The 17,613-nt window shown below is 35.0% G+C and overlaps 2 protein-coding genes across 7 annotated transcripts; both read right to left on the bottom strand.

Annotated features, from left to right (window-relative positions):
• Window positions 1-5,718: 5,718 nt before the first annotated feature.
• Window positions 5,719-10,439, bottom strand: LOC144565154 (protein TIC 62, chloroplastic-like). Of its 6 annotated transcripts, none has more exons than XM_078314824.1 (14): window positions 10,147-10,439; window positions 9,235-9,367; window positions 9,064-9,136; window positions 8,904-8,946; window positions 8,540-8,716; window positions 8,105-8,186; window positions 7,910-7,982; window positions 7,536-7,646; window positions 7,189-7,320; window positions 6,845-6,969; window positions 6,574-6,741; window positions 6,361-6,471; window positions 6,087-6,251; window positions 5,719-5,994 (listed from the first exon to the last, which is right to left on the bottom strand). In XM_078314824.1, exons 1-14 carry the CDS (start codon window positions 10,319-10,321, stop codon window positions 5,943-5,945), a joined length of 1,620 nt encoding a protein of 539 aa, XP_078170950.1. In that variant the 5' UTR covers window positions 10,322-10,439; the 3' UTR covers window positions 5,719-5,942. The 6 variants fall into 6 exon arrangements, with proteins under 6 accessions (XP_078170950.1, XP_078170948.1, XP_078170949.1 ...); XM_078314822.1 differs by having other exon boundaries at window positions 6,361-6,486; window positions 10,147-10,419; XM_078314823.1 differs by having other exon boundaries at window positions 6,361-6,486; window positions 8,540-8,713; window positions 10,147-10,419.
• Window positions 10,440-10,685: 246 nt separating this feature from the next.
• On the bottom strand, window positions 10,686-12,049 carry LOC144565406 (transmembrane family 220 helix protein). The gene is made up of 3 exons (XM_078315152.1): window positions 11,876-12,049; window positions 11,350-11,682; window positions 10,686-10,989 (listed from the first exon to the last, which is right to left on the bottom strand). Exons 1-3 carry the CDS (start codon window positions 11,973-11,975, stop codon window positions 10,904-10,906), a joined length of 519 nt encoding a protein of 172 aa, XP_078171278.1. The 5' UTR covers window positions 11,976-12,049; the 3' UTR covers window positions 10,686-10,903.
• Window positions 12,050-17,613: the final 5,564 nt, after the last annotated feature.

Here is a 17,613-nt window from a genome sequence, read left to right as displayed (position 1 = left end):
AAATTCCGTGGAATACGGGTTTCTTTGTTGGAATGGAAATTTTCTATGCATGTGAAAATGTACATGGTCATGTTACTTCTTATTTGCCATTATTATTTAATAGTTAATATACGTCTATCATGAATAATCGGATATATTTATGCAGTTTAAGAATATGATAATGACAACTTTAATTGAGATGCGACATACAATTTCTTTTTAAAATTCGGACAAGCTCAAGAGATGGAGGGAAACAAGGGAAAGTGGGAATATGTCCTCTCTATAATTATCTTTTATTATTGTCCGTCAATTTTTTGAATTTTTACAAAAATTAAATTAATATTATCTGTTTTTTCATAAAATAAAATTACACGACACTTATTTACTCAAATTCTAAACAAACTCAAAAGACTTTTACAAACAAACAGGGCGATATAAAAAGAAAAATGTAATTTCTCTTTATATCTTTCTGAGCATTCGTTAAAGCCGAAATTTTTAAAAATACCATTTTTTTGAAATTATTAAACCAAAACACCAATTTCGGCTGGAAATTTTATATTTCGCATGGCCGCTTCGATGGGAAGCGGGCAAATATATGGGCCGCTTTGGGGGCCAGCGGCCACAGTGGCCGCTTCCGAGGGGAGAGGGCACCCTGCGAAATAATTTATATTACAGAGTTGAGTGAGAGATTCATTTCACGTTATTTTCACCATTCTTCTCAGCAGAACCGTAAGTTTTTTATTTTCTATCTTTTTTTAAAAAATTTAGTATTTATAATTAATTTAATTAATTTTTAATTTTAGGTTTTCTTATACTCATACCAAATGGCTGTTATGGTATCTATTTACACTGGTGGTGAGATTTTAACAGGCCCTAATGGGGTTTATTACAATATCGGGCCTGTTTCTGTAATACCGGTAATCTCGGGTACTGATTTGTTGGTTCTGAAATCGATTATTTCTCAAAACCTCGGATTGAATCAGGATCGATATGACATTGATATTCAGGCCAAAATTAGCATGCTTACTGGTTCAGGCCAAACTTGGTTCCAACTTTTTCCTGTTAAGAATGATGGAGTCTGGCAGGTACTGTACAACCAGACAATAAGTTTTTCTGGGGGTGGATACAAGATAATTGAACTCTTTGTGGAGATTAACCGAGTCCAGCGTCCTAACCCCCTTGCAAGGTTAATCCGGGGTGCTAGTCGGGCTAATGCGTCAACCTCATCAAGTCCAGTATCCCAACCCCCTTTCCAGACTGACATGCCTGAAAGTAGTAATGCCCCAGTACAGGAGGGCCGACGGTCTACTAGTCGGCCTTCCCGTCGGTCCCGAATCCCTTTGCCGATTGACATGCCTGAGAGTAGTCAAGCCCCAGTTCAGAGGGACCGACCGTCTAATAGTCGACACTCCCATCGATCCCGAGCCCAGCCTTGTGATCCGGAGGAAACTGAGGAGACGGTGGATCCGAAAATACAAGAGGCAGAGGAAAATTGGGGGGATGTTGATCTTGATTGCACGAGCGATCATAGTGACACAACAGATACGAGGCCTGTGCTCGGGCAGCCAAAAAAATTCAAGGTTGATAAAGGGTTTCGGATAATGGGTCGCGGGGTTGAGCACCCGATTGCAACTTTCAATGACCTGTTAGGTTTTCAGGAAGAAAATGTGGGGTTATTTGGTAGACATGCAGAGTTTGAGAATGAATTGTCAAAGGGACAAACCTATGATTCAAAGAAGGAAATGAAAGCTGCAATTTACAAGTTTCACATTCTTTGTAATAAAGAGATTAAGAATACGCACAGTGACAAACAACGGATTAGGTTCAAGTGCAAGGACCCCAGATGTGGTTGGTACATTAATGCAAGGGTCACTGGTTTTGGTACACAATGTAAAGTATCCAGGTGCCCAACAAAACATGTTTGTCATGCGGATGCCACAAGAATAGATCATGCACAGTTAACCGCTGCTATGGTTGCCGATTGCATCTCGGCGCACATGAGAAATGACGTAGATTTAAGTATCACTTCTGTCAGAATAGCTTGTGCACAAACGTACAACGGTCAGGTACCAGCGTACAATAAATTGTGGCGTGGAAGGGAGTTGGCAATTGCCCGCCAATTTGGTAGTTGGGAGGGGTCATATGCGCTTATAGTCCCCTTATTGGAGGGAATTAAGCGAAACAATCCAGGTACATTGTTTGATGTTACCTCATATCCAACTGGTGAGCCTGGACCTTACAGGTACTTTAATAGGGCGGCTTGGGCATTTGGACCATGCATAGAGGTTTTCCAACACCTGAGACCTGTCATCACTGTTGATGCTTGTTTCTTAGCAGGCCAGTACAAAGGTAAAATGTTGATTGCAACCGGGTACGATGCAGAAAATCAGCTCCTCCCGTTGGCTTTTTCATTGGTAGATACAGAGAATTTTGAAGATTGTGCATGGTTCATGCAATGGTTGAGGCGCAATGTAATTCGCTCCAGGTTTGTGTGTGTCATCACTGATAGGGGTAAGGGCATAAAAAAGGTGTTTCGACAAAATGATCTGGGATGGAATGAGGAAGATGAGGATGAGTGCGTTAACCGTCTTTGTGCTACTCACATAGTAGAAAATATGAAAAAGAATCATTGCAATGAAGAAGCAATCAAGTACTTCAGGATATGTGTGGCGAAGAGAAAGATGAGGAGATGTATGTGATCGGGCTCTGAATTGGTTGGACGATGTGGGTAAGTATCTAGATCAAGATGAGAACGAATGTCCTAAACCATGGAAGATATTCCAGGCGTTGGATGGGGGTTTTCGTTGGGGAATTATGACGACGAACGGGTCCAAGTCGCTCAATAATGTTTATAGATCTTCTCGTAGGTTGCCGGTAGCAGCAATAATTGAGGACACGTTTTACAAATGTCAGCAATGGTTTGCTCAAAGGAGGGCAAAAGCGCAATTTGAAGCAAGCCAGGGTCAACAGTTCTCATGCCGTGTGCACGAGGTATTTTATTTTCATTAAATTATTTTATTTTTGGAATTTTTATTAAATTGTTCTATTTTTCGTAGTTGATTAACAAACGGTGCGGGAGGTCACAATCTATGACGACGCTCGGTAGATTTGGCAACTGGAACGAGTTTGAGATAACATCCACACAAAAGAAAGTTAATGCATACATTAAAGACGCTTCTGGCCGGTTTACCAAAGCGAATTATAAATACACGGTGGTAATCATGGATGAGAACACGGTTACATGCACATGCCAGAAGCCGCAATTAAACAGAATACCGTGTTCTCATGTTCTGGCAGTGTGCCGTCTCCGAGGCATTGACCCTGGAAGGTTTGTACATTACTACTACCACATACAGACACTTATCAACACATGGCTGGGTGAATGGCATGTGTATGACAATCAGTCTGATTGGCCGAAAAATGAAGGCCCAATCCTTGTTCCAAATGACAAAAATATTACCTTGGGTCGAAGACGAGTTAATAGGATTCCGATGTGGCTTGATTTACTTCATAATAGAAGGAGAGGACATCAGACTCGCCGGGATACACAAGAACAACAAAACAGAGCTGCTCGAGATGCACGAGGTAGTTAACTCATACATTTTTGTTATTAAATTTTCAGGTTGACAAAGAGGAGTAACAATACATTTTTGTTATTAAATTTTTAGGTTGAGAAAGAGGCAAGCAATGTATTTTTATCCACTAGTCAAGTTTAGACTGTGATTTTAAATCTCGTTTGTTGTATTAACATGTAGACACTTATTTAGGCGCACTATTATTGTTTGTTTTGATTTATTTGTGATTTATTTGTTGTTTTATTGTTTGTTTTACAAATCGTTACGTTTAGATTTACTGTAACGAAAAATGATGAAAGATAAAAGCAAAATAGTACGATAAATAACAACATGAAAGAAAGATAAGCATCCTGATATAACAAATCACAGTATATGACAACACTAGATATAACAATAGTATATGACAACACTAGATATAACAATTCTGGTATATGACAACACTAGATATAACAATTCTGGTATATGACAACACTAGATATAACAATCACAGTATAATTGATTTTTCAGTCACCATAGAGATTGAACACACATGTAATGATGGAAACATGGCGAAAGATGTTTATACACATGGAATAATAACTACTAAAATCATAAGCAAATAGGTTTTCACGGTACTTGATCATTTCAACTTGGGTGCTTAATTTTTTAAAGATCCAATTTGTACCATAGTTAATCTTGGAACAGAGAATCATTCTTTCACATTTCATCAAAATTACAGATGGATTTTGACTTGATCTGGCATCAATCTGTGTTCCGTTTTCATATTAAAACGGAACTAAATTGAAAGTTCAACCAATATCGCAATATCGGCATACAGTTAAGTGTTGGTTGTCAGGAACTGCATGAATGTACCACATTCAAATTATGATTATTGATGAATTATGCTATTAAATTTATTATTAACCAGGATGAATTAGACAAAAAGATGATTTCCAGAAAGCTCGTTTTTCATTTCCTCATTAAATTGTTGAGGTAAAATATTTTTTTATATTCTTGAATTTATGAATTGTGATACATGTAAAGAAAAGAGATATTCGCAAAATATGAAAAAAAAATTTGAATGAAACGCAAAATATGAAATTAGTTATCATATCTCGTTTTTCCTTTGTAGCTATCCACTGTTGAATTCGAATGTATCCTTTATCATATCTAATCTGCCCCCTAATTACCATGGTTGCTACACCGTAGCTGCAAATCTACGCCTTTTTACAAAAGTAACAAAACCTAATTTGCAAACAACTGATGGATGGTGGTAAAAAAAAATGTAGTGATCAATGCATGTAAACAACTGCTGGTCTGTTAGTATTTCATAATTGTTTTGTTAAATAAGGGAGCTTTCTACTACCGCAGAATTTTATTTTGATTTAATATTTTAATTGTAGAAGCTGCTGTCTTCCACACGACCCCGGAAATATATAATTGCTTATGGAAGGGACATTCACAAGCACATATCTGTATTGATGAAAAAAATATTTGACAACTGAAAATGTGCAAGTCACTATACATGCTCAATTATTTTTTCTCTTTGAGGATATCTTAATACCACTATGCGGTATGAAAACTGCATTTATAGGTTCTTTTATTCGTCTTAACCAAGACTTGTCTATTATAATTTTTTATATTTATGCGTATCATTTATGCTTTTGTTCAGTTTCAACATTGCATCCAAACACTAATTTGAAACTGTTTTCAGTGCCATGCACTCCGTTTTCACCCTTAACCTGAAATACATAGGTAAAAGGTCTGTAACCGAGTCATTGGAAGTTCTAGTTATCGAATTTTTTTCTTTTCTGGTACCAAATCCGCCACCTAAAAAAAATGGAACTCTTGTTAATAGGGCTTCAGCCCCAGGTATCAAATGTTGGACTGTACAGCAAAAAGTAATGTTGTTTCAATACAAAATATAAATATAACAAAACAGAAGGGAGTATATACATATAAAAAATAATAAATAATCACTAAATGATAAATTATTGAAACACAATTTTTCACTGACACGGGGAAACACTTCATCAGGACTAGACAACTAACTGAATTTTTGTAAAAATAGTCCTGTACACTAAATTTTAAATTTGTTAAAAAGTGATTATATAAAAATAATAATAAACATACACCCCAATGGAATTTGTGCACACAATTTACAGCTTGAAATTGCTCATTGTGATAAGGAAAAAACAGCCTTTTTTACTTGTATACATTAAGTTGAGAAAGTAACTCAGACATTTGTGGATGTTTTATATTTTTACATATTGCTTTAACCTTGCAGACTGAATACCCAATTATATAAAAACAAATTGGATGTGAAACAAAAATTTAAATTGCAGAATTTTTTTTTTTTTTTTAATATTACTCGACATATAAAATTTGTCTTCCTCCAGATAGTTTAAGTTATTTGGGCACAGAGGGCACAGGTGAAGTTGGAGGCTTCAAGTCTTCATACCTGCTCTCCACCAAAAATAAATGGTAAATCAAAATAGTTCGCCAGAACAGATATCATAACCATATAATCAACTTATAATACATATTTCTTACATTGTGTATGGTGAAAGGGGATATGGCTTTTCTGGTATCTGATCCGGTTCTATCTCAGCTGCACTGTGACCTGAATTTTCACTTTTGGATGCTGAAATGGATATTGGTGTTCCATTATCAGGAACACTTGGAGATGGTGAGCTTGGAGGTTTCAGATCCTCATATCTGTTCATGCATGAAGAACTTTCAATTTCACTAAAAGTATGGTAATGGTAATAATAATGTTATTATATTCCTGAGAAACAGAGAGAAGAGGCCTAATTAAATTGCTTACGATGGGAAAGGAGAGAGTGGCACTCCATCAGAAGCTTGAGTAGCTACACTGGATGAAGTGGACTTTGGTTGCGGAGGTGTAGGAGACGAAGGTGGCTTTAAATCCTCGTATCTGAAAAGAATTACTCTGCCAATATAATTTCTTTTTCTATTCAGTTAACTACATTTTCATGCAAAGGAAAAGTAGTCAAATACACCAGGAAGAGAAACTTACGATGTATAAGGAGATTGTGGACTTGGTTTGGACACCTGAGCTGAGTCAGGTTCAGGCACAGAAATTTGAGTAGGTTCTTTTGTATCTAAACTGGATAAATCGGTGGACTTAGTTTCAGCCATTGGTTGTGAAGGCATAGGAGAGGAAGGTGGCTTTAAATCCTCATATCTGCAAAATAATTGTTCTATAAATGTAACTTCTTTTTCTATTTAGTTAACTACATTTACATGTCAAAGAAAAGTACTAACATACACAAGGAAAAGGAACTTACGATGTATAAGGAGACTGTGGCACTGGCTTGGACACCTGAACTGGGTCAGGCTCAGGTTTAGGTTCTGGTTCAGGCTCAGACTCAGGTCCAGGTTTGGGTTCAGGCTCAGGATCAAATGGCAATGGCTATAGCAAATAATAATGAAGCAAATTAAATGAAATTGAACAGGAATCAACCAAAAGATAACATACTTTGATGATTAGTTTGGGCATGATACAATCTGCTTTGTAAAGATGTGCATGATACAATCTGCCTTGTACCAGTGCAGACCATTTTGTTTAACCTCGGTTGTACAAAAAATAAGTGAAACAAAATTGAAAATGGAAGGATGGAAATTAGCAAACCCGTTGATTAGGAATAGTAGAGAGAAGCTGTTCCATGGGAAGCAAAGGGGCAGTCGTCTCAGCAATTACTTCCACCACTTTGCAATATGATAACTTACTGTTTTTTGCCATGCATGCCATGAGTTCTGCTACCTGATCAATTTTCAAATCTTTTTTACTCTTCAAAATTAACAGTTTTTTTTTAGAATTTGGCAGCGATTGCCAAAGGGTACTTTTCAAAATTAACTTGGCTCTGCAATCAGAATACTTGTTTCTATTGCTTTATGAGCATAAAGATATGAGTAAATCAGATGAGAGTATATAATTGTATACTTGAATGCTATGTATATAATATTATATATATTGACCTGAAGGTTAGAGACAAGTCCACCAAAGTAGGTGTCTTCTTTAGCAAGGATAAGATTGTGGGTTTCCTTGAAAGAATCTGTTGGCCTCTCCATCCCTCCTGGCCTCACTATCTGATTAATTTTCAGAATTTCTCAAAATATTACCATCATAGCCTTGTTAAATACACTGCTATCAGATTAGAAAGAAGAATCAACAACTACAAGTAAGCAAAAGTAAATTATGGGTTTTCATAGTTGCCAAAATCTTGACTGATGAAACTAGACCATTTTAGCAACAAAAAAAAAAAAAAAAAAAAAAAAAATTCATGCAATGATATACTGTGGTAGATGTTCAAAATAATAATTTGAAGTAATTAACAAGCTCGATTGCTTACTGTGTAAGGAAGGCCACTGGAAATGAGTTCTTCTTCTGCTTTTTGTTTCCAACACAACACTCCCCAAAACAAGCTTTAAGCCCGATTAAAAAAGAAAAGAATCAAAAGTAGCTTAAGTTAGGCCCATTCAAAAGATTACTGCTAATTCAAAATGAAACATCAATTTTTAGTGTGACCCTTCGAAAAATAACTCACTTCAGAAGGGCAGCAGGAAACCCGATTTTGCCTGTTCCCAAAGATGTCAGCAGAATGAAGTGATCTACTTTTAAATTTGTAGCTGGCAAACAAAAAATACTACTTTTTAATGAAATAAGAACAAAATGTTTCTCGCAAAATAAGCACCTATTTTTAGAAAGATTTCTATTTCAATTCAAAATGGGAATTCTTTTTGTAACAACTGTGCTGCTTAATTTTATTCCTATTGCCAAGGATCAATAGTAAATGTTTCTTGCAAGAACAAGAAAAGCAGAAAAAAAATTACTGACTGAGATTGTTTTACTTCTGTTGAAAGGAAAGAGTAAGGGCCGTGTGAGAAATAATGTAGACTGAAACTAATATTTAATGAGCAAGTAGAATCCTGATAGCTACTATCCGGCTTTCAAAAAAAAAATGAGAAAGTAGAATTTTTACCTTCTTGTATAAGGTTAGAGGTGGCCTTATAGTCAATTCGGTATGGCCCAGTTATATCAAACACCTCTTTTTCACTAGCTCCAATGCAACATGTAACAATAGAGGCATTGGCAATGGCAGCTTTTATGGTACTCTGGTTTTCAAGGTCACACTCCACAATCTCTAGTCTCTCCTCTGCTGGTCTAGAACAAACAACACACTTCTGTCATTGCAAATACAAAGCTCCAGCAATCCATTAGATTTGTTACCAAGTAAGATGTTATTGGTTCAGCAGACAAGTGCATTTAACATTCAACACAGAAGAGGAAAGCTGCAATCCCTACTACAAATTGGATAAGATTAGCAAAAAGTACTTGTATCTTACGCGGAGCTTGGGTCGAGTCAACTGGCTTCATTTGCTTAACACTCTGCAAAAGCATAAAACTTGTCATGGGATAATTAAAAGGATGCATCCGCCTAATAATTAAAGAAAATGCAAGTATGACTTCAAAAATAGAAACTCAAATTAGTTCGAAAGATCGTACTTGTAGTAGAGGTCCAGCTCTCTGCGAACTCCTTACGCCGGCACGGACCCGAAATCCAAGCTTAAGAAGCTCTCTGTTAAAAATAATTTATAATAATTTAGTTGAGAACTATTAAGATATCATAGATCAAACAAATTGAAAGACAAACAAATATATAAAAGATGTATTGACCTTACTAGGCGTGAGCCTACTTTTCCAGTGGACCCCGCAACAAAGACAACATCTTTCTCCTTTGAAGCCCCTTCTTGTTTGCTAATCCCAGATGCACTGGCAACTGATCCAGTTGCTGATGCTTTCATTGATGCTATAGTAATCAAATAATAGTTTAGAAAGGAATTGGAGTTGAACTGATACTGACATATTTCAACTGGAGCAGAACTTACGCAAGTTGTAAGCCTATGGTCAGAATTATACTGAGCTAATTACCTTAATTACAACAAGAGGAGGGCTCCAATACCTCATGTTTTCATAGCTCATTATGCCTCATATTTTATATTTTTATTTTTAAAGTTCAAACTATTGATTTGAACAGCTCAACGTGATATTCATTTTAAAATATGTTTGGAAACCAAATTTTATAATTTTTGGAACATTTTTTACTATGTTTTTAGATAGATCCAAAATCACTGTTTTTGAACCGTCCAGGAACAATGATTTTGTATCTATCTTAATAAATAGTAAAGAAATTTCAAAAATTATAAAATTTCATCCACAAGTATATTTTAGCATGAATATCATATTGAGTGGTTCGGATTGACAATTTGTACTTTGAAAACGAAGATATAAAATATGAGGTATGATGAGGTACGAAAGGCATGAGGTATTGGAAGTTTGGAACCCTTGTCTTAAAACAAATATGCCATTGTAGTTTTTTTCTTTTAAATGTAATTTGCATAATTGCATTATAGCCTGCTGCAGCATATTAGTAAGCAATTGTCAAAACCACATTAAGCTAAGGAAAATTAAAAAAAAAAATTCAACTCTCAAGCAACATAATAAAAAGCAATTCAATACTCGAATTTGAGAATAGCCTAGTATATATTCAATTGTCGAATCACAATCAATATACTTGAATAAGCTCACATGAAGGCATGGCGGAGCACTGGAAAAAGCGGCGGTTGGTGTCGACTAGAGAGGAAGCAGTCTTGGTCGGGAAGGAGAGACAATCGGTATACGGAGGAGTAGATAGCAATCTGCGCAGATTAGGCCTCGGTAACCCAATCGTAGCGGGGCGCGAACGCAACACCATCAGCTCCATTCTTCGCTAATTCCTCCGAACGAAATCAGTTTTGAGTGTTTGCTGTTTAACGTCACTGAGCCTCGGACTCTGAGCGTCCTACGTGGCACCTCCTCATTCTCATCTTCAGATAGCGTGGCCCACTGATCTATCTTTTCTGTTGCTCTTCATATACCTGTTATGGGCTCATGGACAGGGTTTTATTTTGGGCCCGGCCCGACCCGGCCTGTTTTGTTTTTTGTGAAGTTGCATCTTCAATTCTTCACCTACAGACTACAGTAGTTTTCGTTCCTTAATTTAATTAATTTTTTTTTAATGATTGTTTAATCAATAAAAAAAAGCTTAAAAAATGAAAATATTGCAAAAGGAGATAAAATAAAAGCTTAGCTAAATTACTATATTAATACTATAATTTATTACAAATTTGCAACTTAATTCTGATTACATGTGATGCTGAGCAAGTTTAAGAAAACGAATCTAAATTTAATTTTTCTGCAACAATCTGATTTCATTTTGCATTTTTCAATATTAACTTTTCTCGTTGAGAAAAATACATCAAAAGGGAACATAGAAATAACGTCTAAAACTAATTTATGTTAAATTTTATGAGAACTTCATTTCTTCTTTATTTATAAATCCAAACACGTATATGCACAGTCCATAGCTCAGCACTGCTAGAAGCGCCATTCCTGCATGGAAATAAGTACACTGTGTCATATGAAAATTACAGAATTTTGTTTCCTGACACTGTGACACTGGATGCAAGGGGTAATTTAGGAAAATATTACATATGATTAAACCCTAGAGAATTTAAGTTACAAAAATAATTCCAATCAACTCAGGTTTACTTGTACATGTACAGAACTACCAATCGGTTCTGGTTGGACTGAACATGCATTTTGTACAAGTTTCAGTACCAATCAGCTTTCCTACCACAGCATAAGATTGGTTAACAATACCAGAAAGTAGCAGCAGGGACAACAAATACAATTAGTTGGTTAATTTATTAATTAAGCATTTTAAGAAAAATAGCTTGATAGGAACCTCACCAACTTGTGAAAATGTTGATTTTTTATTTCGCTTAGCAAATTTGGTCTGATCTGTTGAAGTAGTAGTAGAGGCCTTGAGGTGAAGAAGCATAGAAAGTACAACAAGGCCACTTCCAATCTTTTCTCTCACAACCCTCTCTCTCATATCCATCAACCAAAATGCCGATAACCCGTCTGATATCAATGCCTCAATTACAACTTTCACAAATAATAAATTCCCTCCTACTAGGGTCAGTTGAGCTACTAGGTTTAGTGTCCTTTTCTTAGATGTTATCCCCTTCAACAGATTTACCAGAAATGCTGAGCTGTATAGTGGCAACCAAAAATACCAATCTGCATAACATAATAACATATAGGAGGATCAGAAACCTAGTTCTAAAGAAATAATAGTGAGATGGGTGTTAAATTTTTTTAAAATTGAAACTTCAACAACATGTGGTACTGTCACTGTTTTAAGAAAAAAAAAAAACTAAAAGAAATTAAATTGGGAAATGAAAGAGATTGGCCTTTGCATGAGGTGTTTTACCAGGATCATTTAGCTGTACTAGAGCTGAGTAGGCAAAGAGAAGACTCATAAGCAGAGAACATGAAGAGAAGATTCTAGATTGATTTTTCCTCATAGCCATTTTCTGATATCTTTCCAGTCTCTTTCCCTTTCTCGCTTGCCAAAGAGCTAAGATAATTAATAATGGCCTTGCTGATACCAATCAATTGACAGAGAAAAAAATAATAAAAAAAGTAAGTCAACAATTGCAGCTATGATTTGTATTTACTTCTGACCTAACATTCACCAGTGGAGGTTTACTATATAATTTATTGAGCGAATAAAGAAATGCAATGGGCAAGTACACTTGTTGACAATTTGGAAAAAATGATGTCACTGGGGGCAGCAGTCTCTGTGTTCATTCCAAAATTCACTATGCATAAAAGAAGGGTGACTTGGAATTTTTTTTTTTTTTTCTGTAAAATGTCAACTTCCCACTTTCACTTAATTATTTTCCCTGTGCATTACGTAATGTTGCCTCTCTAAACTGGATCCGCATCGGCTGCATTAACTCAAAAGAACATTTTTTGAGTAACACATCTCAGTCGTTTGCTTTTAAACGGAGTCAATCTAACCATAGCTTATAATTCAGGGGACTCTTTAATATTAATGTAGATCAAACGGTACAGAACTACAGATGCATTAACTCAAAAGATTATTTTTTGAGTTAATGCAGAGGATACGAATTCCTCTAAACTAGTCATAAATTTAGCTCTCTTCACGATATTTTTCGTTACTATTTTTTTATGACATTCTCAAAACAATTAAGGAGACATGATAATGGATCACCCACGTAGCAGATTATCTTCTGAGAGATAATTTTACAAGGAGCCTTCTTTTCTGGAGAAGGTATAGCATGACGCGAATTAAATATCAGTGCGGTACCCTACCATTTATAATGTGATTTGCACCGTTCTTTTAACTTGGCACAAATCTTAAAGCGGACCTCTTATACTTCAATTAGATCCCGAAATAATTTTGACCATGAGAGCTCATTCTACCAAGTGCGGTATCTCAGAGGACATGCACTCACTTGACACTGACTACTGGTAAAAAATCAGATAGATTATGTTATTAGTGAAATATTTGAAGAAAACTATTACTAGTTACTGTTGAAGTTGTCCGGGCCCGGTGATTAAGCCTTATGGGCTTTTTAGCCTTAGCCCATTTAAGCCTAATTAGTCCCTTAACCGTTCAAAAACTTTTGAGCCCATAAAAGTTTTTATGAGGCGAACCTAAAAAAATAATGAATGGAAAATAATATATTGACCAAAACATTTATCATGGTATATTTGAAGGATGTACAGAAGACAGATTGAGAAATTTGTTTTGGAACATTCATTTTTTAAAGTTTCCAGTCCATAATCTTAATTTGTACAAATGGACTCCAAAATTTATTAATTTAAAACTTAACGCAATACTTTTAAAATTCAAGCATCCAATCCAAACCGTTATTAAAAAGACAAAGATCAACTAACACGGTGTCTTAATTGAGATTCGTATGATAGGGAAAACTAACACCGTCATGATTTATGACAAGACGACTTCCTTGTCTTTGAGATAGGGGTGCAAACGGATCGGATATTATCCGTCCATATTCGTATTCATATTCGAAAATTAGATACGGATATCCGATATCCGATATTCGAATATCCGTGCGGATACATATATGATTTTGAATTTTAATTATTTGTATCTGAATAGTAGATATATACCATATAGTTTATTATATGTTACAAAGATATTAATGTATATATTTACGGCTATCCGATATCCGATCCATATCCATACATATCTATCTAATATGTGATCCGTATTTGTATCCAAAAAATAAAAGTGGATACGGATATGGTTTTACCACTATCCGATCCGTATCCGATCTGTTTGTACCCCAACCTTGAGAGCATTCATATATAGGCTAAATAAATATATATATATATATATAGAGAGAGAGAGAGAGAGAGAGAGAGAGAATGGCTAATATCAAAACGTTTGCACCACGCCTCCCGTGCAACCAAGTCATTTTCCGATGTTTAAAGTTCAAATGATAAATCTAAACTGTTAGATGTGTTCTCCATATTAAAATGTGCTTGGAGACCAAAAAATGTAAAATTTGGTCTCCAAGCACATTTTAATATGGAGAACACATCTAACGGTTTAGATTTATCATTTGGACTTTAAAAATCGGAAAATGACTTGGTTGCACGGGAGGCGTGGTGCAAACGTTTTGATATTAGCCACACTCTCTCTCTCTATATATATATAGCTCACTCCATTAAAGCATTTAGTGTCTCTCCTCAAATTTAGAAACATTTAAGGAGATGAGGTAAAAGGTCAAACCTTTCTTGCTTTCGCTTGCTATCTTCGTTTAATTATCATCAAGGCTCCATATCTGATATCTCAGTTTGGTTGATTTGATGGAGGCGCCATTAATTGGATGAAAAATAATAGATATATACCAGTACAAGCCCGCTACAATTGAATGAAATTTATAGCAAAAGGGAAACATTTAATTAATATAATATAATCCTCCAAAAGTCAAATGAAAAAAAAAAAGTAAAGAAAATAATACATGGATGCATGTTGATGGAAAAAAAAACATTAAAAAGAAAGCTATGCAATCAATAAATGCGTAGCATTTTGTTCAATGTCAACGGGCAGCATTAACTCATGTTAAAAAGGAATATGACGTTCATATTTCTGTGAAATTTTATGTTTTAAGTGGCATTGACTTTCCATAATAATAACTTAATTATTTGAAATAAAATAATAAATAAATATATATATATATATATATATATATATATACACACACACACACACACACGATACCTTCGTTTTCATTTGAATGAGCAAAAATAATTGAAGGTTGGGGACGGAATTAAAACAGCTCATCTCCTCTGATCCACGACCCCTCTAGATATGCAACAAGAGACATGAAGTGAAAGAACAAAGAGAGAAAATAATCATTGAATTTTTTATAGAGTAACTCCCTAATTCCCTTTAATTTTGCATGCTACTTGAAAACATTCTTCCATTTGCTCCTCACAAATTCATCAACAACCCGCTTCAGGGATAGATCCAGACTTTCAAACTATGGATGTTAATCATATATAATTTTCATGCTAAGAATGGGGGTCATTAATTGTATCTATTTGTGACATTTTACTATAAATTATGCAGAAAATCATATATAAATACAAAAATAATTTGAAAAAATAGGAGTCAATTGACCCCATTCATTAAACCTAAATCTGCCTCTAATGACCCGCTATATGAAAATTATTAAGTACTCTAAAAACTCGTTTTCATATCAGTGTGACAGCGTCTTACTTTTATCAAACTTTGAGATATATACTTTTTATTTTTTAAATAGTATGGCAAAAATTCGTTAGAGATATATTGTCGAAGAGAATATCAAGAAATTAGCTAGATACTTGATTTCGGATGCAATAGGTTTATGAACAAATTAATATTCCATAATAGTTTGATAGTAAGCATATTATGCATGCCCTTGTCATTCCTAGTCATCACCAAATTCATCTCATTGAGCTCCGAACCTTAATTTCTTTACTTTCTTGAAATTAGTAAATGGTTTTGTAAGAACTTTCGTGTTTCACGGTAATGAAACGGACTTATGCCTTTTTTTAAAAAAAAAAATAGTAAATGCATTTACCTCAATTCTTACAAGCTAGTCAAACTATATGTATATAATTTGTAAGTCTTTATTTCTAACATATTCTTACAATTCTTAACGTCTATCACATTAATTTTTACAATTAATTACGAACTCGACTTCCAATAATTAAATATTAAGGGCGTGTTCGGTAGACGGACGGGAATAGGAATAGGAATGAGATTGGAATTGCAAAATTTTTGAACTAAATTTTACTGTTTACATGAGAAAAAAAATTCAGTCTGAGTGAATTTTTTTTTTCACGTAAACAGTAAAATCCGAACACGCCCTAAAGGATTGCAAAATCAAATGCTCACGGATCACATCAACAAAGCAGGAAATCAGGAAATGCAGTGGATTACTAGACAGGTAGAATCTCATCCTGTCACCATCAAGCATAATTTCTAACTAAAAAAGAAGAAAACATTTCAAGCAGAACCTTTTTTTTTATGCCAAGGGTCAAACAGAACTTTTTAAGAGTAGGAGATTCAAATTCTGTCAAAGATGAATCACCAATGACAAGACTCATCATAGAAGGCCTTTTAAATAAGTCAAGCCCACAGCCCATTAAAGCCTTTTTAGTTCCATTTGCTTCCCAAAAGCATTGGTAATGATTCCTGTGGGTCCTTTCAACTAACATAGAGATAGACAACTTAACGTGCCAACTGCCTCATGTACCTTTAATTACACAATATGAAGATGAGACACGCACTTATTTTTAATCAAAACTATACGCAAACACAATTTCCTTCCGTTGTTAACTTTTATTAATTAGTTGGAGACTTCTCGATCTTCATCTATAAATCCCCTCCAAAAATTAAGGCGTTGAGAGCGTTACATAAATAAATGACAAGGGCATATATCGGTAATCTACACCAGTGGAAAATATGGAATCAGGATCGGTTATATACGCATATTAGTATCGGAATACAACCGATCCTGATGAAGGCGATACTGATAATACAATAATCTGCATCGGTTGTTTAAACAACCGATCCTGATACTATATTTTTTTCAAAGATGGTTCTGCAAAAAAAAAAAAAAAAAAAAAAAAAAAAAAAAAATAGTATCAGCATCGGTTGTTTATAAACAACCGATGCTGATACTTTTTTTTTTTTTTTTTTTTTTTTGCACAACCAATTTTGAAAAAAAAAAAGCATCAGCATCCGTTGTTTATAAACAACCGATGCTGATACTATTTTTTTTTTTTTTTTTTTTTTTGCAGAACCTCCAATTTTCTTTATAAATGGAGAGTAAAGCTGAAACCAATTTGTACCAGTACATCTAAACTGATAAGTTACCAAATGTAAGTGGTATGGTATATCACCTTGAAATATCTGAAAAATAGAGATTTAACAAGTTCTTGAAGAACTCCATCCAAGACTTCCTTATTTATATGATTGACAGTCTCATAATCGCAACAGCAATCCTCCACCATACCAGAATAATTCCTTGCATCCTATTTCAGAAAATAAGCATGAAAAATTTAGATGAATTGTTGTTAATTCGTGCATTACTTCACAAAATTCGTACTTAATCTGGAAAAGAAGGTTTCACACTTTCACCCACGGGGCATTTACAACTGTTGCTCGATATCCAAAGCATCGGGAAGCTTCTAGAACTGATAGCTGTCGCCAAGAGAATCGCTGACACTGCACCGACCACCGCCGTCAGGCGCCATAAACGGCGACTCTGCGGCGTCTTCTCCCTGCCTTCTCGCTGACAAAGAGTACTGAGGATTTTGAGAGGCAGATACGGAGACAGAGAGAGACGCTAAGTTGAAAATGAGAGGCGCGAAATGAAAATAAGAAGAACCCTAAGCAGGTTTTATAGGGAGTTATCATTAGGATCGGTTATTTATAAACAACCGATCCTGATACTATTTTTTTTTTCAAAGTTAGTTCTGCAAAAAAAAAAAAAAAAGTATCAGCATCGGTTGTTTATAAACAATTGATGCTGATACTTTTTTTTTTCAAATTTGGTTTTGCAAAAAAAAAAAAAAAAAAAAGTATCAGCATCGGTTGTTTATAAACAACCGATGCTG

The sequence above is a fragment of the Carex rostrata genome, chromosome 14 (genome assembly GCF_964058835.1).
Source record: "Carex rostrata chromosome 14, lpCarRost1.2, whole genome shotgun sequence".
NCBI lineage: Eukaryota > Viridiplantae > Streptophyta > Magnoliopsida > Poales > Cyperaceae > Carex > Carex rostrata.
Note: the sequence above shows the minus strand (reverse complement) of the source record. Positions and strands in the feature narration are given on the sequence as shown.

Excerpts from the sequence above, each read along its gene's own strand:
- LOC144565154 (XM_078314822.1), bottom strand. The coding sequence starts at position 10,321 with ATGGAGCTGATGGTGTTGCGTTCGCGCCCCGCTACGATTGGGTTACCG. Across the intron at positions 7,983-8,104 it reads TTTCCTGCTGCCCTTCTGAA|CTTGTTTTGGGGAGTGTTGT; the intron begins GTGAGTTATTTT and ends TCGGGCTTAAAG. Across the intron at positions 5,995-6,086 it reads CCCCTTTCACCATACACAAT|GTATGAAGACTTGAAGCCTC; the intron begins GTAAGAAATATG and ends GGTGGAGAGCAG.
- LOC144565406 (XM_078315152.1), bottom strand. The coding sequence starts at position 11,975 with ATGGCTATGAGGAAAAATCAATCTAGAATCTTCTCTTCATGTTCTCTG. Across the intron at positions 11,683-11,875 it reads AGTACAGCTAAATGATCCTG|ATTGGTATTTTTGGTTGCCA; the intron begins GTAAAACACCTC and ends TATGTTATGCAG. Across the intron at positions 10,990-11,349 it reads ATCAACATTTTCACAAGTTG|GAATGGCGCTTCTAGCAGTG; the intron begins GTGAGGTTCCTA and ends ATTTCCATGCAG.